Source organism: Phoxinus phoxinus, assembly GCF_949152265.1.
Source record: "Phoxinus phoxinus genome assembly, chromosome: 15".
Lineage (NCBI taxonomy): Eukaryota > Metazoa > Chordata > Actinopteri > Cypriniformes > Leuciscidae > Phoxinus > Phoxinus phoxinus.
The window spans coordinates 35,301,708-35,325,384 of record NC_136890.1 but is presented as its reverse complement, the minus strand read 5'-3'; the positions used below and the strand labels follow the sequence as shown (position 1 = coordinate 35,325,384).

Genomic DNA, 23,677 nt, shown 5'->3' with positions numbered 1-23,677 from the left:
AGTTAAACCGAAATGTTCTGAGTCTGGATGTGAATGTGACTACAGTAGGAGCACACCTGATCTCTTCTGGAACTGGTTCTGGGTCCAGCATAATAGCTAAAAGCGGACTCACCTTGCTTTAAAATCAATCCTAAATGTGACTGGAAGCCAGTGTAAAGACCTGAGGACTGGTGTGATGTGTTCATGTTTTCTGGTTCTGCTCAGGATCGTGGCGGCAGCGTTCTGTACGAGCTGCAACTGTCTTATGGTCTTTTTGGGAAGGTCAGTGAGGAGTCCATTACAATAATCCACCCTGCTGGTGATGAAAGCATGCACAAGTTTTTCTAAGTCCTGACTGGAAACAAAGCCTCTAATTCTTGCAATATTCTTCAGATGATAGTATGCTGATTTAGTTATTGCTTTGACATGACTTCTGAAGCTAAGGTCTGACTCTAGAGACACACCAAGATTCCTGACCTGATGTTTAGTTGTTTGACCTCTGGAGTGAAGGTATGCGTTCACCTTGAGAACTTCATCTTTGTTTCCAAACGCAATGACTTCAGTTTTGTCTTTGTTTAACTGAAGAAAGTTTTGGTACATCCAACTGTTTACTTCATCAATGCATTGGAACAGGGAGTCAATGGGGCTGTAATCGTTAGGCGATAGGGCTAAGTAGATCTGTGTGTCGTCTGCATAGCTGTGTCAAGCACACGGATCCCAGCACACGTCAAGCACACGGATCCCAGCACACGTCAAGCACACGGATCCCAGCACACGTCAAGCACACGGATCCCAGCACACGGATCCCAGCACACGTCAAGCCGGAAGAGGCTCGTCTGCACCTGTGGAAACTGATGTAGGCCTTTATGTAGGACAGATTCTGAGCGGAACATTATTCAAGGTTATTTAAAGACATGACAAAAGTAGGCTAAGTGTCACGTGTCGACTCCCGAAAGAAAAACACAGAAAGTCAAGCGGTATGATCCTCAAGATTAATAAAAGACAGTAATATTGAAGATAATTGTCCATAAATCCAGCATTAGAGGTGGTGTGGTTAGAGATGCGCATTAAAACCCTTTCATGTGTAAAGCTCTATATATGCCTGTCCTGCCCACCGTATAAATACCAGTTGATGTTTGTGATTCCAAGCTTTATGTCCCTCCAACCTGAAGCATCTGATGGACATTTTACTGATCTGTGGATCCCGAGAAATCAGGGTTTGGAAGAGTACACGATGACAGAGTAAAATACTGTTTTAAAGCAGACCTATGATTGTCTGGTTGCTCATAAGGCAAAAACACATGCAGAATCAGACTCAAGGAATATGTGACTGGTTCTGGGATCGGTTTGTGTGTTTGGGTTTGGGTTAGCAAGCCTTTGCATCATGATTAAACACTACTGTAAATTGCTCTGCAACAAATAAAGCTTTTGGTAGTTTCCACTGAGACATTTCCAAGGTAAATGATAAAACAAGAAAATGAATGAAGGGTCGAAGGGTTCCATCCATCAGTTGTTGATTGTGAAAAGTGAGACCATCACAGGAGGACATTATGATTAAAGATTACACATGAAAATAAATGCACAGATGAACCATGTACAACAAGAACAAAAACTAAAAGAGTTTCATTCTGACTTTATGGATAGAGTGCAGACGGTCCAACGAGGAAATGAAGGAAAACACACAAATAAAACTCCTCCATCACTCCATTTTCTACACATATACATCCAAAAAGCATTCGCTCACACTTTGACAACATATAAAAGCATTTAAATGAGTAAAGCACTAGTTTTAGGTCATTAGCTGTGATGTTACGGTCCTTCAGCGGGTCTTTCTGCTGTATTGTAATTGTAAAGTCATTGTAAAACGGCACTTATAAAGTGAAGTGAGCGTTGAGAAAAGCACTGATGTTTGTCAGGAGGAAAAACACGGACCAGCACTCGAGTGCAACAGAGGTTTATTATCAATTATGCTCTAAGGACATCAACAAGCTTTATGCTATTGTAATATGAATATCAAATTTCACTGCAATAAAGTGCAAGTCCTTTTGACTGTACATTGGTTTCATTTACTAGTGTATTGTGCCTGTAAAAGAATCAGAAGCCCTTGAGTTCAAACTGCACACATGTAAAGTTGAACTTAAACTACACAGAGCTGAAGATTCATCATCATCATCATCATCGTCATCACCACCACAAAATAAACTCGACTTCAAGCTAACGTCGGTATAATATTTCTATGTCTGATCAGCTCAGACGGGTAAACCGTTAAACTTCAGCTCATGCGGTGCAATAACTATAGGGCCAATGGTTTGGTTTTTACAGCTCGTCCGGGTTCAAAGATCAAAGATTCAAAAGAGACACACTTCCTCGGTCCTGGCGGCTAAACAGGCGATTTAACCACTTCATGATCGAGATTAGGAGACGGTGAAGAAATAGATTAATGTATAGTAACAAAAAACAGGCATTGACATGAACACGTGGCACAATCCAGTAACACAGAACGGTCCCGATATACAGCCTGTGCATAGGAAGAATAAAAGCACTTATGGTATCTGCAAACATTAAGCACACATCATCATTGTAATGCTCGTTTATGCTGGAGGGGAGCGATGACAGCATTCCAGTCCACTGGAGAAACGGAACCAGCGCAGGGAACCGGCGGGTCGAGGACGGGTCTGGCGGGTCCTACCGTCTTTGCATAGAGATAGAAAGAGAAAGCAAACCTGTCGACAAGCGGCAAGAAACACACAGAACAAATTCAACAGGAATCCGAGCAAAGATGGTAGGAGTCCGTTGGAAGCGTTGCATGCCAATCAGCAGAGCAGGAGCAGAGCCAGAACCCAGCCAGAACCCAGCCGAAACCCAGCCGAAACCCAGCCAGAACCCAGCCAGAGCCCAGCCAAGCCCAGCCGAAACCCAGCCAGATCCCAGCCAGAGCCCAGCCGAAACCCAGCCAGAGCCCAGTCGGAGCCCAGCAGAAACCCAGCCAGATCCCAGCAGAACCCAGCCAGATCCCAGCCGAAACCCAGCCAGAGCCCAGCCGAAACCCAGCCAGAGCCCAGCCGAAACCCAGCCAGAGCCCAGCCGAAACCCAGCCAGAGCCCAGCCAGATCCCAGCCGAAACCCAGCCAGAACCCAGCCAGAACCCAGCCGAAACCCAGCCGGAGCCCAGCCAGATCCCAGCAGAACCCAGCCAGATCCCAGCAGAACCCAGCCGAAACCCAGCCAGAGCCCAGCCAGAGCCCAGCCAGAGCCCAGCCAGAGCCCAGCCAGAGCCCAGCCAGAGCCCAGCCAGAGCCCAGCCAGAGCCCAGCCAGAACCCAGCCAGAGCCCAGCCAGAGCCCAGCCGAAACCCAGCCAGAGCCCAGCCGAAACCCAGCCAGAGCCCAGCCGAAACCCAGCCAGAGCCCAGCCGAAACCCAGCCGAAACCCAGCCAGATCCCAGCAGAACCCAGCCGAAACCCACCCAGAACCCAGCAGAGTCACTATCTGTGCAGCAGCACGAAGGCCTCGAGCCGCTCGGGGATGTTCCCGCGGTACGCCAGGCCGTGTTTGACGATGGCGCGCGCGGCCAGACACTGCAGGGTGGTGTGGTTGATGGGCTGGATCAGGTTCTTGGCCATCTCCTTCTCGTCCAGCAGATCGCAGGCCGTCTGCTTGAAGGAGTTGGTGCTGTCGAAGTGCGTGCCGCAGGAGATCAGCAGGTTCATGATGTCGGGGTGGTTGTTGGACGCCGCTACGTGGAGCGGGCTGTTGTCGTCCTGATCCCGAGAGTTCACGTCCGCGCCGCACTCCAGCAGGATCGACGTCACCTGGGAGGAGGGGGGGCATTGTCAGAAACACTGTAGTCGAATACATGAGCTCGTAACAAATCGAATATTCAAATATTTGTTTATTTAAATGAGAAAGATTTCTTTTTTTATTCATCAAGTTTTTGATTAGGCAATCTACAAAACAAGCTTATATGTTATATCTTAAGGTTTTCTTTTAGTTGAAGACATCAAATAATATGTGTAAACAAAACATATAAAGAGCAGAAGCATTTAAGCTCAAGCAGCGCGAACGGAATAAAACGCTAATAAAGCAGACTGCCGTTATCGTACAGGACGTAAACTGGCGTCAGCATGTGGTTATCGGGTTTATATTGTTTCACATGTTCATGTTGAGAAGAACCGTAATCTCCACACGCGCTGCAGAGACACAGATGACGGTGTGCGGAGTTTCTAACGGCACTTTGTGTTTTCGGTTCTTAAACCGACGGAACTCGACGGAAGCATCTCATGTGTCGAGATCATTAGCTGTCTGATCAGTCGTCAGCTCGGCTCACTCGTGTTCGGCTGGGATTGCCCGCAGTCGGGAATATGGACACGGTTTCTCCTCAGTCGACTGCGCTTTGGGTTTCATGCGATTTCTCACTGTGGTGCTGATATTACGATAACTTCCTTAATTTGAACTAAAGTAATTACATTATGTAGGATCATTTTCATCTAAGTAATTCCAAACTTGGCGAGACAGACGACGACAACATTATGAGATCAAATACAATCGACGCTCCACAGCGCCACCCAGAGCATTTCATTACACCTGCGAGTTTCAGCGCTTGGGATTTATCATGGATTCACTGCAAAGCAAAGTAGTAAAATTCAAACAGTATTTTTATTTTTGGAATAATATTTCCAGATCAATTATTCATGCACAGCCCTACCTGGAAGGAGGGGAACTTGCAGACGGGGTATCGGCCCACGCAGGTGGTGTTCCGGTCCACGGCCAGGTGAAGCGGGCTGAACCCGTTCTTCCCACACGCCTGCAGCTTCAGGAACTTGTAGATGGTCTCCTTCTTGAAGTGGTCCTGCTCCACGGCACACGGCACCTTCTCCAGCAGGCAGATGAGGTGCAGGATGATGGACAGAACCTTGCCGAGCTGGGCCGGGTCTGGGCCAGGCCTCTTCACGGCTCGCTCAATCTCCAGCACACTCTTGCTGAGGATCTCCATGAGCTCATCGAAGGACACGGAGGTTCCCAGAAGGCCCTTGGCCCGGTCCTGCAGCATGAAGGAGAAGAGTTCTGCGAAGGAGAGGAGACTGCTGGCCGTCATCGGGCTCAGCGGGTCCAGGTTGTTCTGCTGCATGTCTAACGCGTACTTCCACAGCTTGATGCATCTCTCGAAGTTCCCCGAGTCTGCGTACACGGCTCCCCGGTAGCGTATGTAGTAGGAGGTGTCGGGGTGCGCCGGGCCGAGGATGCGCTCTCGGATCAGCAGCGCCTGCATACGCATGTCATCCGGGTCCGCGATCAGCGCCTCCAGCTCCTCTAAACTGTTCACTTCTCTGGTGTAATCGTACGCCGGCACCGGCTTGGGCTCGTCCTTCGAGAGCACGTGGGTCGAGTCGCTGTGCCGCGAGTCCATGGCCCTCTTCCAGTACTTCAGCGCTCCCAGCAGATCCCGCTTCTTGTCCACGAACGTGGCGCCCAGCAGCTCCAGGGCGTTGATGCGCTCGGCCCGGCCCGTGTGCGGGTGTGTCGTGAGGAAGTCCACGATGTTGGTGTGTCCCGTCACGCTGGCGGACAGCAGCGGAGTCATCCCGTACCCGTCCTTCTCCATGCTGGCGCCGTACTTCAGGAGCATCTTCATGATCTCCAGGCTCCCGGACTCGGCGCAGTCGTGGAGAGCCGTGTTCCCTGCGGGACACAACAGGCCGTCAGGACACACTGATCAACACCACAATCACCAGCGCTGCACACGCACTGCAAAACAGGCTTTTCTTACTTAGTACTTGTGTCTTGTTTCCAGTCCAAATATCTACAAATTCTTAAGGGGTCGTCGGATGCCCATTTTGCACAAGTTGGTGTGATTCTTTAGGGTCTTAGTGTAAAGTTTGTAACATACTTTGGTTAGGACTCCTCAATAGTTGTGTTACCTCCTCAAAAACAGCTGTTCACAGCGACCCGTTTCGGTGCATGTCTCTTTAAATGATAATGAGCAACTGCATCTTGATTAAAGATTTATTTTTTAGATATTTGGACTGGAAACAAGACAAAAATACGTTTAAAAAAGCATTTTTTTGCAGTGTAGATTTAAATGTGCAGCACAATCAGAACCAAACGGACTTGCTTACAATCTGACACATTGGGATGAACTGATCACAATGAGTCTTATTGATAAAGTCCAAAATATATGGAAATTTATGTATGCCATTCATTTCCATGAAATGGCCTGTCTGATATCTGGGACAAACGTTGCTGCTTCGTTCATATTTTACCAGTTGTTCAAAGAGAATAAACATTTGTGTGAATGACTGACAACAACAACACAACAGAGTTGCGATTATTGATCGCATTCTTAACAGTCTAACAGTCTGATTGTGATTATTTGATCTAAAGCGCAGCAATTGTGCAGTTTACATTTAAATCAAAGCATTTGAAAAGGCAGCGGCAATTTTGCAGTGTAAAGAGCAACTAAAAGTCTTATTTTTACCCCAGTTAAAGCACAAGTGTATTGTAGAATATCATAAAACAATATGTAGTAAAAACAACATATTCAGTGTATTATTATTTTTGTTAAAATCATACATGTCAGCTGCCTTTTTAGGACATTACTTGTCCCTGTGTGACACGTGTGGCCGTGCGCATTTTAGTTTCGCTTTCAAAATCACGATTTATTAAGCAGACACGTTCAGTTTAATAGTGTCTGTTCTCCAAGTGAACTACCGTATTTTCCGGACTATAAGTCTCACTTTTTTTCATAGGTTTGCAGGTCCTGCGACTTCTAGTCAGGTGTGACTTGTATATAAAAATGTATTAATTCAGACTGAGATGAACCAAGAGAAAACATTACCGTCTGCAGCCGAGAGAGGGCGCTCTAGTTAGCGGAGTTGTTCAGAAGTGACACCGAGGAAGAACTCAATGTATTCAGTGTTGAGGAGTGAGATCGGGAGCTCTGTGAACTTGCTGACCGGTAACTTGTTGGACTCGCTGGCTAATGTTAGTTTATTCAGCCTCAGGTATATGTTCTGTGTGCTGTTGTGTAGGGTTTCCCACACAAAATGTGTTAGTTAAGGTGTAACGTAACTTTGCGTTAGCCTACGTGTCGCCACCATACACATCAGCATAAATGCTCCTGATAAATGATTTGTTATTGAATCATTAACATTCACAATCCACTGTTAATTTAACAAAGCGAGCAGGCGGTGTGCAGGTTTGCCATGACTGAACGCGCGCTCTTAATTCCTAAAAGCTGACGTCAGTTCCTCACGATCTCACACATCTCTGTTCTCAGTGAAGCTGACTGCATAATGAATCTTTCATAATATCTTTTATAATCAGGGGATTTGCCAGCAGAATTCAGCACTAAACAGTAAGTCAGTTTGAGCGGTGAGGGGATTCTGTCTTCAATGCTTCTGATTGGCCATTGCGGCCCAGAAATCAACACATGTCTGTGATTGGCTACATCGCTCAACGCTGCAAACATGTTACAAACAGAAACTCTGGCCTGTAAATCGTTTCTATTTTGTTTTAGTGTTTCTTGTTGCTTTTCTGCAACAGATGAATAACAATTTATTAGTTTTTATATGTTCTATTCATAGATGTTTATATTTAATCGTGTTATTCTCCCGCAGCCACACACACGCACACGCACACACAGAGTGAGTGCATTACCGCCCGCGCCCGCACTCGGCCATCACATCTAGTCCCGCGCCGCACGTCTCTAGATCACGGGCCCGGCCCGAGTATAGCGGCGGGAAATATCGGCTCGGCGGAGAATCTGAGCTCTAAACAGGACAGAGTAACGGCGGATATCGCTCATATACATTTTGACTACGTAGTTAAGGCGGCAGTGTGTGTTGCTCAGTTCCAAAGTGCAGCGGGAAACCCTGTGTTACGCTAACACACCGGACACCTTCAGCTGTTGTTCTGTGTGCTGTTGTGCAGCTGAGTAACTCGCCTTTCCAGATTAAATGTCTGTTCTTGGATTTTGTGAAATAAATTTCTAAATAAATGCGACTTATAGTCCGGTGCGACTTATATATGTTTTTTCCCTCTTCATGACGCATTTTATGACTGATGCGACTTATACTCCGGAGCGACTTATAGTCCGGAAAATACGGTACATAATCAGATCGATGGTGCCGCGGTGGGCAAGTGATGTAACCGGTGTTGCTCCTGAACACCGTCAACACCGACTATCGTAGACAGTAGACACCCCTCGTTACACCCCAATAGCGTACAGTTAGCGTCCGGTACCTTTGACGCTCTTGCGGTTGACGTCAGCTCCTCTCTCCAGCAGGAACTGCGCGATCTCTCGATGGCCTTTATAGCAGGAGATCATCAGGCACGTGTGTCCGTGTCTGTTGGCCACCTCCAGATCCGCCTTGTGCTCCACCAGGTAGCGCACGATGTCCAGGTGCCCGTCGAAGCAGGCGGCGCGCAGCGGGGTGGAGTTGGTGAGGGTGGTGTTGTTGACCGAGGCCCCGTGCCCCAGTAAGGACTGCACCACCTTCAGGTGCCCGGCGGCCGAGGCGGCCCACAGCGGCGGCGCTCCCTCGATGATCTCGCCGTCGAAGTTCACGGATCCGCCGAGCTCCACCGGCGCGCAGCAGCGCTCCATCAGGAACTCCACCAGCTCCAGGTGCCCGTAGCGGCTCGCCATCAGCAGCGGCGTGGCTCCGACCGTCTTCTCCGCCATGAGCGTCAGCACCTCGTGATCGCTCTTGTTCTCCAGCAGCTTCTGGAGGAGTCGCAGTTTGCCGTCTCGGGCCGCGTTGAAAACAGCCGTTTTTAGATCCATGGCATAGAGTTGCTCTCCGTCCTGCAGACACAATCACACACACGTTAATAGTGTTGCCAAAAAAATTGACTTCGGTACTGAAATTAAAAAAATGTGCAGCTTTGAGCGCTGTTGAGCGGAACCGTAAACGCCTCTGATTGGCTACAATGATCAGAGCACGGGAGCGTTTGAGAGCGTAAGCATGCGTCTATCAGCGGACCGGAGTGTATCGGTGTAAGCGCTCGCGTGTGTATCGGCGTAAGCGCACGCGTGTGTATCGGAGTAAGCGCACGCGTGTGTATCGGTGTAAGCGCTCGCGTGTGTATCGGCGTAAGCGCACGCGTGTGTATCGGTGTAAGCGCTCGCGTGTGTATCGGCGTAAGCGCACGCGTGTGTATCGGTGTAAGCGCTCGCGTGTGTATCGGCGTAAACGCACGCGTGTGTATCGGTGTAAGCGCTCGCGTGTGTATCGGCGCAAGCGCTCGCGTGTGTATCGGCGTAAACGCACGCGTGTGTATCGGTGTAAGCGCTCGCGTGTGTATCGGTGTAAGCGCACGCGTGTGTATCGGCGTAAGCGCACGCGTGTGTATCGGTGTAAGCGCTCGCGTGTGTATCGGCGTAAACGCACGCGTGTGTATCGGTGTAAGCGCTCGCGTGTGTATCGGCGCAAGCGCTCGCGTGTGTATCGGCGTAAACGCACGCGTGTGTATCGGTGTAAGCGCTCGCGTGTGTATCGGCGTAAACGCACGCGTGTGTATCGGTGTAAGCGCTCGCGTGTGTATCGGCGCAAGCGCACGCGTGTGTATCGGCGTAAACGCACGCGTGTGTATCGGTGTAAGCGCTCGCGTGTGTATCGGTGTAAGCGCTCGCGTGTGTGTATCGGCGTAAACGCACGCGTGTGTATCGGTGTAAGCGCTCGCGTGTGTATCGGCGCAAGCGCTCGCGTGTGTATCGGCGTAAGCGCTCGCGTGTGTATCGGCGTAAGCGCCCCCGTGTGTATCGGCGTAAGCGCTCGTGTGTGTATCGGCGTAAGCGCTCGCGTGTGTATCGGCGTAAGCGCCCCCGTGTGTATCGGTGTAAGCGCTCGCGTGTGTATCGGCGTAAGCGCTCGCGTGTGTATCGGCGTAAGCGCCCCCGTGTGTATCGGCGTAAGCGCCCCCGTGTGTATCGGTGTAAGCGCTCGCGTGTGTATCGGCGCAAGCGCTCGCGTGTGTATCGGTGTAAGCGCTCGCGTGTGTATCGGCGCAAGCGCTCGCGTGTGTATCGGCGTAAGCGCTCGCGTGTGTATCGGTGTAAGCGCTCGCGTGTGTATCGGTGTAAGCGCTCGCGTGTGTATCGGCGCAAGCGCTCGCGTGTGTATCGGCGTAAGCGCTCGCGTGTGTATCGGCGCAAGCGCTCGCGTGTGTATCGGTGTAAGCGCTCGCGTGTGTATCGGTGTAAGCGCTCGCGTGTGTATCGGCGTAAGCGCCCCCGTGTGTATCGGCGTAAGCGCCCCCGTGTGTATCGGCGTAAGCGCTCGCGTGTGTATCGCCGTAAGCGCCCGCGTGTGTATCGGTGTAAGCGCTCGCGTGTGTATCGGTGTAAGCGCTCGCGGTGTAAGCGCTCGCGTGTGTATCGGTGTAAGCGCTCGCGTGTGTATCGGTGTAAGCTCCCGCGTGTGTATCGGTGTAAGCGCTCGCGTGTGTATCGGCGTAAGCGCTCGCGTGTGTATCGGCGTAAGCGCTCGCGTGTGTATCGGTGTAAGCGCACGCGTGTGTATCGGCGTAAGCGCTCGCGTGTGTATCGGTGTAAGCGCCCGCGTGTGTATCGGTGTAAGCGCTCGCGTGTGTATCGGCGTAAACGCTCGCGTGTGTATCGGTGTAAGCGCTCGCGTGTGTATCGGCGTAAGCGCTCGCGTGTGTATCGGCGTAAGCGCTCGCGTGTGTATCGGCGTAAGCGCTCGCGTGTGTATCGGTGTAAGCGCTCGCGTGTGTATCGGCGTAAGCGCTCGCGTGTGTATCGGCGTAAGCGCTCGCGTGTGTATCGGCGTAAGCGCTCGCGTGTGTATCGGCGTAAGCGCTCGCGTGTGTATCGGCGTAAGCGCTCGCGTGTGTATCGGCGTAAGCGCTCGCGTGTGTATCGGTGTAAGCGCTCGCGTGTGTGTATCGGCGTAAACGCACGCGTGTGTATCGGCGTAAGCGCTCGCGTGTGTATCGGCGTAAGCGCTCGCGTGTGTATCGGCGTAAGCGCTCGCGTGTGTATCGGCGTAAGCGCTCGCGTGTGTATCGGTGTAAGAAACAGTCGTACAGTAAATGATGACAGAAGGGTGTGTGTATCAGGTGTAAATGTGCGATCAGAAGCATGAAGCTTCAGGACTGTAATATTAGAGAGGCTTTTCAATAATTATTTTATTTTATTTAAAAGACATTGACACAGATATTCAGTCATATTAGGCCTATTGATCTGACTGCAATGACACTATCAGATCTGATTCATTACTTTTTTCTGTAGAACTGCTTAATAACAGAATCAAAGTTTTTTTTCGATTTTATAATTGATGAACTACAGTTATTGATCTGACAAGTCAATCAAGTCAGCTTTCAAATAGACAAATTCAGTCATTATTCAATATTCATTGTTCAAAAACAGTGTCAAGTTGCAAAATTCGTCAATTATGAAACAAATCTGATACAGCTATAAAACTATAAACTGAGTTGAATGATGAATGTCTCTCATGTTTGATGAAGTTTAGCCTACATCATTGATTGCTATTTTCCTGTTTATTACTGAGAATGTGCAGTTATAGAAATAAAGCTGACTTGACTAATACTTGGCAAATAAATCATATTAAATGTTTTGTCACGTGACACTACGTGTATGATCAAATGATATACAATGACGACCAATTACAGTTTAGTGTCATTATATACACCGATATCTGACCAACACAGAGGGTCATTATTTTCATCAGTGTTTCTGTCATCATCAGCAGTGTTTATCGGTTTTCCTTCATTAAACCGTGTTTATCTGCTGTTTTCCTTCATTAAACCGTGTTTATCTGCTGTTTTCCTTCATTAAACCGTGTTTATCTGCTGTTTTCCTTCATTAAACCGTGTTTATCTGCCGTTTTCCTTCATTAAACCGTGTTTATCTGCTGTTTTCCTTCATTAAACCGTGTTTATCTGCTGTTTTCCTTCATTAAACCGTGTTTATCTGCTGTTTTCCTTCATTAAACCGTGTTTATCTGCTGTTTTCCTTCATTAAACCGTGTTTATCTGCCGTTTTCCTTCATTAAACCGTGTTTATCTGCGGTTTTCCTTCATTAAACCGTGTTTTCCGCGGTTCCGAGGCCGCAGCTCTTACCGCTCGCGCTGATCGATCGTGTCCGTTACCGGGCCGCTGGTTCGGGGTTTCAGACACACAGACCCTCACGGTTTTTTAGCTCATGTCGAGTCCAAATAATACAAAAAGATAAAAATAGAGTCGCTGCGGCTCTTCCTCCCCCGCTTCCTGAAACATCGAGCGAGATCGTCCTCATCAAACACACGCGATGGTCACTGAGGCACGAGCAGCTTCACCAAATAAACATAATTCTGGCTTTATGTCCATTTCTGCCTGTAATCTTAATTATTTCTCTCAGCTCGTCGAATCTGTTGCTCTACTGCTGGTTTTCCCCGTCGGTAACAGAAGGCCCCGCCCCCTGTGAGTGATTGACAGCCAGACGGTCCAATCACGCTCTCGTTCAAACCTTCTCCATTTAAAGGTAAACGAAAACAGTCACGACGCGAGACCGAGCGCTTTTAATGACGCGCACGCGCACACCGCGTTTCTCGTGGATTTATCAAGCCGTGTTTTACTCAGTAATAATGAACCTTGAGAGACTAAATCACAGAAATGAACGAGGCGATTTGAAATGTTCCTCTAGATGTGCCTGTTGCTGCAGTGTTTCCTCACAGCGCCCGCTAGAGGCCACGCGAGGAACTGCAGCACTCAATGACGAGCAGAGATTATACTGTACATTTCAGTGTGTAGTGTTGTGTATAATGCTTTGGCTGTAATGTATGCAAACACAGTAAAGCTCAGTAAATCCCTTTAAAATTGATGAGTTTGACTGATTCTGTGTCGTGTTAGCGGCCGCTAAGTTAATCACTAATGATCTTTACAACGGAAGTGAATCAATCAAAACTAACTTTATCTGGACAATAACTTTATTCTAGATCTGCTGTAAAGCTGAACACTGTTACTGTAATCTCCTGTATAATGAAGGTGACTTGACTAGATTCTGAACTTTTCTGTGCTATTGTAGAAGCTGTTGAAGAAACTGTAGGACGAAAGCGTTTATGGAAAAGAATATGGCGTTCAGAGCACAAGATGTGATTTAATTCTGATTAAGCATGTATGGACTCAAACATTACACCAATGTCTGGGAAAGAAAACAATGACTAAGAAACATTAGCAAGGATGTCTGTTAAATCGTTAGAAATGAAGGACTTGGGCAAGTATTGTAGGACGGCGAGGCTGTCCTCATCAGGGATCCGCTGGAGCTCACACTCACGAGAACGAGACCGCCCGATCCAACACGACGCCTCTCGCCCGGATCAGATCGGCAGTGAACCGTAGAGTCTCGCATCGCAGAGTTCACCGCTTCTTGAGGAACTGCAGATTTGAGGAACGGTTTCATGAAGAGACTGAGGCGTTCCTCCACACATTTATTAGCCGCTCACAGGCAAACACATCACAGACACAGCTAATATAACACACACATTACACCACTGTCTGGGGAAGAAAACAACGACTAAGAAACATTAGCAAGGATGCGTTTTATACAACATAAAGCTCTTGCATTCAATAGTGGCTCTAAAACTGAACTGCCGTTGGAAGCCTCATGATGAAGAGGAGGAGGAGGATGATGATGAGCAGGTCTACAGCGACTCGCATCCGCTAACGTTCACATACACGCCGAGTGTAAAGTCAACACAGAATAAATTAAGCGCAGCAGAACTCCTGCTGGATGTGTGTGAGCCGTGACCTACGACCCCAGGCGTGTGGTGGTGGTCTTCCTGTCGGAGAAGAAGCTCCGGAGCAGCAGCACCTGACTGATGCTCACCACCAGCAGGATGAAGGCCTCGCCCACGGACCAGAAGGCCACGCGGGTGTTGAGGTCCTCGGCCCGGCTGCGGCCCTGAGCCTCGCGCAGACGGAAGTGCGTCTGGTAGTCGATCACAGACTTCAGCGCCTCGTGGATGGAGACGCAGGCCGACTCCATCTGAAAACACAGCAGCAGTCACATGATCATCTCGGGTCACGCGATCGCCTCGGGTCACGCGATCGCCTCGGGTCACGCGATCGCCTCGGGTCACGCGATCGCCTCGGGTCACGCGATCGCCTCGGGTCACGCGATCGCCTCGGGTCACGCGATCGCCTCGGGTCACGCGATCGCCTCGGGCCACGCGATCGCCTCGGGTCACGCGATCGCCTCGGGTCACGCGATCGCCTCGGGTCACGCGATCGCCTCGGGTCACGCGATCGCCTCGGGTCACGCGATCGCCTCGGGTCACGCGATCGCCTCGGGTCACGCGATCGCCTCGGGTCACGCGATCGCCTCGGGTCACACTCTGGGCCTGAGCTGAGGTGATAAGTAAAGGTCCGGTACACATGAGGCTTGTTGGACTCGAGCCGGCGCTGCACAGGCCGATCGGTGGATGACATCAAAGTCCCGCGAGAGCGATTGAAAGGGAACGGAGCCGTCGACTCTCTTCACTCTCGCGGTATCTTGATGTCATCCACCGATCGGCCTGTGCAGCGCCGGCTCGAGTCCAACAAGCCTCATGTGTACCGGACCTTTACTTATCACCTCAGCTCAGGCCCAGAGTGCACTGTGGTTTAAGTGTGTGTGTGTGTGTGTGTGTGTCACCTGCGTGAGCGCCGTGACCCGGTTCTCGTTGGGGAACAGCGGCGGGTCGTCGCCCACTTGGAAGTCGAAGTACACGGTCTTGTGTGTGAAGGTGGAGAACTCGTTGCTGAAGCAGAACTTGTGTGTGCCGTTCCTGGAGGCGGTGAAGGTGAAGCTGTCGTACTGTTTCTTCATCTCCTTATACAGGACCGTCCCGTCAGGGTCCTCCAGCCGGCAGTCCACGTCATAGTGCCCGCCGGTGACCACCTGCGCACACACACACACACACACTCATCAGTGCCCGCCGGTGACCACCTGCGCACACACACACACACTCATCAGTGCCCGCCGGTGACCACCTGCGCACACACACACACACTCATCAGTGCCCGCCGGTGACCACCTGCACACACACACACACACTCATCAGTGCCCGCCGGTGACCACCTGCACACACACACACACACTCATCAGTGCCCGCCGGTGACCACCTGCACACACACACTCATCAGTGCCCGCCGGTGACCACCTGCACACACACACACACACTCATCAGTGCCCGCCGGTGACCACCTGCACACACACACACACACTCATCAGTGCCCGCCGGTGACCACCTGCACACACACACACTCATCAGTGCCCGCCGGTGACCACCTGCACACACACACACACACACACACTCATCAGTGCCCGCCGGTGACCACCTGCACACACACACACACACACACACACACACTCATCAGTGCCCGCCGGTGACCACCTGCACACACACACACACACTCATCAGTGCCCGCCGGTGACCACCTGCACACACACACACACACTCATCAGTGCCCGCCGGTGACCACCTGCACACACACACACACACTCATCAGTGCCCGCCGGTGACCACCTGCACACACACACACACACTCATCAGTGCCCGCCGGTGACCACCTGCACACACACACACACACTCATCAGTGCCCGCCGGTGACCACCTGCACACACACACACTCATCAGTGCCCGCCGGTGACCACCTGCACACACACACACTCATCAGTGCCCGCCGGTGACCACCTGCACACACACACTCATCAGTGCCCGCCGGTGACCACCTGCACACACACACACACACTCATCAGTGCCCGCCGGTGACCACCTGCACACACACACACACTCATCAGTGCCCGCCGGTGACCACCTGCACACACACACACACTCATCAGTGCCCGCCGGTGACCACCTGCACACACACACACACACTCATCAGTGCCCGCCGGTGACCACCTGCACACACACACACACACTCATCAGTGCCCGCCGGTGACCACCTGCACACACACACACTCATCAGTGCCCGCCGGTGACCACCTGCACACACACACACTCATCAGTGCCCGCCGGTGACCACCTGCACACACACACTCATCAGTGCCCGCCGGTGACCACCTGCACACACACACACACACACACACTCATCAGTGCCCGCCGGTGACCACCTGCACACACACACACTCATCAGTGCCCGCCGGTGACCACCTGCACACACACACTCATCAGTGCCCGCCGGTGACCACCTGCACACACACACACACACTCATCAGTGCCCGCCGGTGACCACCTGCACACACACACACACTCATCAGTGCCCGCCGGTGACCACCTGCACACACACACACACTCATCAGTGCCCGCCGGTGACCACCTGCACACACACACACACTCATCAGTGCCCGCCGGTGACCACCTGCACACACACACACACACACTCATCAGTGCCCGCCAGTGACCACCTGCGCACACACACACACACACACACACACACACTCATCAGTGCCCGCCAGTGACCACCTGCGCACACACACACACACACATCAGTGCCCGCCGGTGACCACCTGCACACACACACACACACACTCATCAGTGCCCGCCAGTGACCACCTGCGCACACACACACACACACACACACACACACACATCAGTGCCCGCCGGTGACCACCTGCGCACACACACACACACACATCAGTGCCCGCCAGTGACCACCTGCGCACACACACACACACACACACATCAGTGCCCGCCGGTGACCACCTGCACACACACACACACACACACACACACACCAGTGCCCGCCAGTGACCACCTGCACACACACACACACTCATCAGTGCCCGCCAGTGACCACCTGCACACACACACACACTCATCAGTGCCCGCCAGTGACCACCTACACACACACACACACACACACACACACACACACACACACATACACACTCATCAGTGCCCGCCAGTGACCACCTGCACACACACACACACACACTCATCAGTGCCCGCCGGTGACCACCTGCACACACACACACACACTCATCAGTGCCCGCCAGTGACCACCTGCACACACACACACACACACACTCATCAGTGCCCGCCGGTGACCACCTGCACACACACACACACACACACACACACACACACACACACACACACACACACACACACACACACACTCATCAGTGCCCGCCGGTGACCACCTGCACACACACACACACACACACACACACTCATCAGTGCCCGCCGGTGACCACCTGCACGCACACACACACACACACACACACACACACACACACACACACTGGTGATAGCAGTGGATCCGGTACCTGGAACTCCAGCGTGCACTTGGTTCCGATGGTGATGTCCTCGTAGAAGCACTGCTTGGCGTTATCCGGAAGCTCGAACGTCAGTTCCGACGCGCAGATCCAACCGAACATCAGCGGGAGCAACAGGAGCCCTGACCCGAACCCGAACCCGAACCCGAACCGCATCTTCAGGCCTAAGGATTCACACAGGAACAAGATCAATGAAGATCGGCTTATTGTCAACACGAACCCGAATGTGGACCGGCCCGGTTCCGCTCGAGCTCACGCCGATCAAACACACCCGCGCCGCTCATGGACCAGATCGAGCGATTTGACGGAATACAACATCGACTTCACAGCAAATAACGACAGTTAATGATCAATGCAGCTTACCTCGAAACCTTAACCGGAAGCAGGAAGTTGGTTGATGATGGGTGGCGTGCGTTGCACGTACGTGCGTAACCACGTCACTGAACGTCACGGCGCAATCATAAGTTTTTTTTTCAAATAAATATTTTTTTAATTAAATAATTTCAAATAACAAACAGGCATTAACACATTATCATTGTTAAACACATTATCAATAAGACAAAGCAGCATATCTTAAACAACATAATAATCACATAAATAAATAAAAAATATGAAAAGCAAATCATAACAAAATAAACTCCTCGTTTTTAATTGTTTTAAGGATTAAAATAAAATAAAAATAATAGTTTTTAAATGCCGCAAAACATAGAGAAACGATAACAAATGTACATGTGTAGGCGCAGTGATGAGTGAACGACAGGCTTGGCCAGTTACAGCGGAATAAAGCTGAAGTAACAGCCATCTTTGTATCGATTTAAAAATGTGTGTGTGTGTGTGTGTGTGTGTGTGTGTCCACCAGAGGGCAGCATCTGCTCAGTCTCCTCATGCGAGTGTGTGTGTGTGTGTGTGTGTGTGTGTGTGTGTGTGTGTGTGTGTGTGTGTGTGTCCACCAGAGGGCAGCATCTGCTCAGTCTCCTCATGTGTGTGTGTGTGTGTGTGTGTGTGTGTGTGTGTGTGTGTGTGTGTGTGTGTGTCCACCAGAGGACAGCATCTGCTTAGTCTCCTCGTGTGTGTGTGTGTGAGTGTGTTTTTTGTTTGTTTTTTTGTTTGTTTATTTGACAGGGACATTGCTACAAGCTGATTCTCATCTGTAGTGCCTGGACAGAGGCGAAGTGACAGCAGGGTAATACAGTGGACAATGAGCATTCCCACCGATGAGTCCATTCACACAAAATACAGATAAAACACCTGCAAACGGATCATCTCAACAAACATGCAATTGCAATACCAGCAGTGTGTACAACTTTTTACAGTTCCCTTTTAAATTGACCTTCTTACATTTTTAACAAAACCCCAATTAACCAGTTGTGTGCTAATGATCACAAATCTGACCGTCTTTCAACCACTTCTTCAGGTTAAGTTTAAACTGTTGCAAGGTGCTACTCTCTCGCATAGTTACGGCAACGAGTTCCACATCCCAGCCGCTTTCACAGAGAAGCAATTCTGTCTAAAAGTAGAGGACCTAAAGTTGAGGCCATCGAGCCACAACATTTAATAGGCAGAGCCTGGCATCACAAATACTCTGCACATTGACTGAATGATCATTTTTGCGGTTGATGTATGCGTAATCATTAACCGATGGTGGTTCCAGACGCACGTGGGTACAGTCGATTGCACCTATGACATTCAGAATCCCAGCAATCTCATAAAAACCCATTTTAATGCTGGCCATTGTCGTATGGGAATTGGATGTAGTGTGGGATGAGAGTCCCGATGGCAGCCAGCATGCGGCTCATGGTGGGGTGGGATATGCCAGACCTGTCAGCAATCTCCCGTTGAACGGTTCCAGTGGCCAAGGACCCCAGTGTGGAGGACCCTGGACCGTACAGGTGAGGCCTTGGCCGCCGGGTCTCCCGCTGGAGGTAGGGCTCCGGGTGATTGCACAGCTCCAGGAGAGGATGCCGTGGAAGACGGAATCTGCTCATCCGCCATTCATCCGATCCGTTCAGAAGATCTCGCCTATCCTGAAATACTCGTTCCCTTCTCAAGGGCGCTTATGCGTCTTCTGAAAGCGCCAGGTCAGCCATCATTGAGAATTGGTGTACGCTGGATATCCAGTTTAAATAGCGGTTTGAATGAGCAAATGACCTATCACGATGCATTATTTTACAGCACATGTTTTAAAACAATTAGCATTTAATTTCGTATCACGTCACATGTATTGGAGTGTACAATAGTGATGATGATGTGATGTGGAGTACCATTCATTCACATTAATAATTGCATGACAATTTGTAATATTATTATTATTATTATTATGATTTTATTATTAATGACGCTTATTGTTATTTAGAAGAAGAATGTCGTTATTATTATTATTTAAAAGAAGAAGAACATAATTTTTATTATTTTGTCAGTCTGAATAATTTTTTGGTCATTGAAAGCCTGTCATTACTGAACCCAGTCCGTGCGCGCCTGCCGGGCCTAACCCAGACACGTCAGGTAAAGCGCACAGGCTCGCAACTGAAGGAATACGCCTACAAATCACATGCTTTGGTAAAGTTACACAAACTAAACATGGAAGTCCATGTTGCACAAAAGTGTTGTTTATTAAACTGGATATTAAGTGTTGTTATTACTGGATATTAAGTGTTGTTTATTAAACTGGATGTTACGTGTTACTGTTTATAATTTTCCATACAGGTCACGTGAGCTCCCGCCGGCTGTGATTGTGGGCGGGCCAACTGCCTTAAAGACGCCCAGTCTGGAGACCGTGGCTCTCTCTCACTTCCCATCCGCTCCTGGTGGCAGACGGAGCACTCTAGCTCCGCTGCGTGCTGGGCCCTTGTTTTCCTTTTGGAATTTGATAGAGATTGATTTAATGTTGGGTTCACAAGCACGATCCCGATATGGGAGTTCTGTTTGTTGCTTTTTGTTTATTATATTTATTTAGAGCTGGTGGTAACTGGTGATGGGTTTTTGCATATTATTTAGTAGAGTTTAGTGAAGAGCAGGAGAAAGAGGACCCGGAAGACTCACACAAACTCTGTCTTTTGTTTTGAACGGGAGGCAGGCAAGTTTCATCTGCTTTGAAGAATAGTGTGGGTCAGGGTTCTCTTTTGTTTATGTTTTGCTTATTTTTGCCACCATGCTCTGCCTACGTCAAGACGTATTACTTGATTAAAATTATTTATTAACACTGTCACCGAATCTCTGTGGTCTTTTATATGTTATGCTGATCCATAATTCATTTGATGGGTTCGTAACACTGGATATTAAGTGTTGTTATTACTGGATATGAAGTGTTGTTATTTCTGGATATGAAGTGTTGTTATTTCTGGATATTAAGTGTTGTTATTACTGGATATTAAGTGTTGTTATTACTGGATATGAAGTGTGGTTATTTCTGGATATTAAGTGTTGTTATTACTGGATATGAAGTGTTGTTATTACTGGATATTAAGTGTTGTTATTACTGGATATGAAGTGTGGTTATTTCTGGATATTAAGTGTTGTTATTACTGGATATGAAGTGTTGTTATTACTGGATATTAAGTGTTGTTATTACTGGATATGAAGTGTTGTTATTTCTGGATATTAAGTGTTGTTATTTCTGGATATGAAGTGTTGTTATTTCTGGATATTAAGTGTTGTTATTACTGGATATGAAGTGTTGTTATTTCTGGATATGAAGTGTTGTTATTTCTGGATATTAAGTGTTGTTATTACTGGATATGAAGTGTTGTTATTACTGGATATTAAGTGTTGTTATTACTGGATATGAAGTGTTGTTATTTCTGGATATTAAGTGTTGTTATTTCTGGATATGAAGTGTTGTTATTTCTGGATATTAAGTGTTGTTATTACTGGATATGAAGTGTTGTTATTTCTGGATATGAAGTGTTGTTATTTCTGGATATTAAGTGTTGTTATTACTGGATATTAAGTGTTGTTATTACTGGATATGAAGTGTTGTTATTACTGGATATTAAGTGTTGTTATTACTGGATATGAAGTGTTGTTATTACTGGATATTAAGTGTTGTTATTACTGGATATGAAGTGTTGTTATTTCTGGATATTAAGTGTTGTTATTACTGGATATTAAGTGTTGTTATTACTGGATATTAAGTGTTGTTATTACTGGATATGAAGTGTTGTTATTACTGGATATGAAGTGTTGTTATTACTGGATATTAAGTGTTGTTATTACTGGATATTAAGTGTTGTTATTACTGGATATTAAGTGTTGTTATTACTGGATATGAAGTGTTGTTATTACTGGATATTAAGTGTTGTTATTACTGGATATTAAGTGTTGTTATTACTGGATATGAAGTGTTGTTATTACTGGATATTAAGTGTTGTTATTACTGGATATGAAGTGTTGTTATTACTGGATATTAAGTGTTGTTATTACTGGATATGAAGTGTTGTTATTACTGGATATTAAGTGTTGTTATTACTGGATATTAAGTGTTGTTATTACTGGATATGAAGTGTTGTTATTACTGGATATTAAGTGTTGTTATTACTGGATATTAAGTGTTGTTATTACTGGATATGAAGTGTTGTTATTACTGGATATTAAGTGTTGTTATTACTGGATATTAAGTGTTGTTATTACTGGATATTAAGTGTTGTTATTACTGGATATTAAGTGTTGTTATTACTGGATATTAAGTGTTGTTATTACTGGATATTAAGTGTTGTTATTACTGGATATTAAGTGTTGTTATTACTGGATATTAAGTGTTGTTATTACTGGATATTAAGTGTTGTTATTACTGGATATTAAGTGTTGTTATTACTGGATATTAAGTGTTGTTATTACTGGATATTAAGTGTTGTTATTACTGGATATGAAGTGTTGTTATTACTGGATATTAAGTGTTGTTATTACTGGATATTAAGTGTTGTTATTACTGGATATTAAGTGTTGTTATTACTGGATATTAAGTGTTGTTATTACTGGATATTAAGTGTTGTTATTACTGGATATTAAGTGTTGTTATTACTGGATATGAAGTGTTGTTATTACTGGATATTAAGTGTTGTTATTACTGGATATTAAGTGTTGTTATTACTGGATATTAAGTGTTGTTATTTCTGGATATGAAGTGTTGTTATTACTGGATATTAAGTGTTGTTATTACTGGATATTAAGTGTTGTTATTACTGGATATGAAGTGTTGTTATTACTGGATATTAAGTGTTGTTATTACTGGATATTAAGTGTTGTTATTACTGGATATGAAGTGTTGTTATTACTGGATATTAAGTGTTGTTATTACTGGATATTAAGTGTTGTTATTACTGGATATTAAGTGTTGTTATTACTGGATATTAAGTGTTGTTATTACTGGATATGAAGTGTTGTTATTACTGGATATTAAGTGTTGTTATTTCTGGATATTAAGTGTTGTTATTACTGGATATGAAGTGTTGTTATTACTGGATATTAAGTGTTGTTATTACTGGATATTAAGTGTTGTTATTACTGGATATTAAGTGTTGTTATTACTGGATATTAAGTGTTGTTATTACTGGATATTAAGTGTTGTTATTACTGGATATGAAGTGTTGTTATTACTGGATATTAAGTGTTGTTATTACTGGATATTAAGTGTTGTTATTACTGGATATTAAGTGTTGTTATTACTGGATATGAAGTGTTGTTATTACTGGATATTAAGTGTTGTTATTACTGGATATGAAGTGTTGTTATTACTGGATATGAAGTGTTGTTATTACTGGATATTAAGTGTTGTTATTACTGGATATTAAGTGTTGTTATTACTGGATATTAAGTGTTGTTATTACTGGATATGAAGTGTTGTTATTACTGGATATTAAGTGTTGTTATTACTGGATATTAAGTGTTGTTATTACTGGATATGAAGTGTTGTTATTACTGGATATTAAGTGTTGTTATTACTGGATATTAAGTGTTGTTATTACTGGATATTAAGTGTTGTTATTTCTGGATATTAAGTGTTGTTATTACTGGATATGAAGTGTTGTTATTACTGGATATTAAGTGTTGTTATTACTGGATATTAAGTGTTGTTATTACTGGATATGAAGTGTTGTTATTACTGGATATTAAGTGTTGTTATTACTGGATATTAAGTGTTGTTATTACTGGATATTAAGTGTTGTTATTACTGGATATTAAGTGTTGTTATTACTGGATATTAAGTGTTGTTATTACTGGATATTAAGTGTTGTTATTTCTGGATATGAAGTGTTGTTATTACTGGATATTAAGTGTTGTTATTACTGGATATTAAGTGTTGTTATTACTGGATATTAAGTGTTGTTATTTCTGGATATTAAGTGTTGTTATTTCTGGATATTAAGTGTTATTATTACTGGATATTAAGTGTTGATATTACTGGATATGAAGTG

General features: G+C 47.0%; 2 protein-coding genes across 2 annotated transcripts; both read right to left on the bottom strand.

Annotated features, from left to right (window-relative positions):
- Positions 1-1,917: 1,917 nt before the first annotated feature.
- fem1c (fem-1 homolog c) lies at positions 1,918-12,560 on the bottom strand. The gene is made up of 4 exons (XM_079638612.1): positions 12,086-12,560; positions 8,221-8,785; positions 4,685-5,658; positions 1,918-3,791 (listed from the first exon to the last, which is right to left on the bottom strand). Exons 2-4 carry the CDS (start codon positions 8,762-8,764, stop codon positions 3,465-3,467), a joined length of 1,845 nt encoding a protein of 614 aa, XP_079494738.1. The 5' UTR covers positions 8,765-8,785; positions 12,086-12,560; the 3' UTR covers positions 1,918-3,464.
- Positions 12,561-13,059: 499 nt separating this feature from the next.
- Positions 13,060-17,712, bottom strand: tmed7 (transmembrane p24 trafficking protein 7). The gene is made up of 4 exons (XM_079638304.1): positions 17,631-17,712; positions 17,259-17,431; positions 14,637-14,882; positions 13,060-13,988 (listed from the first exon to the last, which is right to left on the bottom strand). The coding sequence occupies exons 2-4, from the start codon at positions 17,421-17,423 to the stop codon at positions 13,752-13,754; spliced, it is 648 nt and encodes a 215-aa protein (XP_079494430.1). The 5' UTR covers positions 17,424-17,431; positions 17,631-17,712; the 3' UTR covers positions 13,060-13,751.
- Between the last annotated feature and the right edge of the window lie 5,965 nt (positions 17,713-23,677).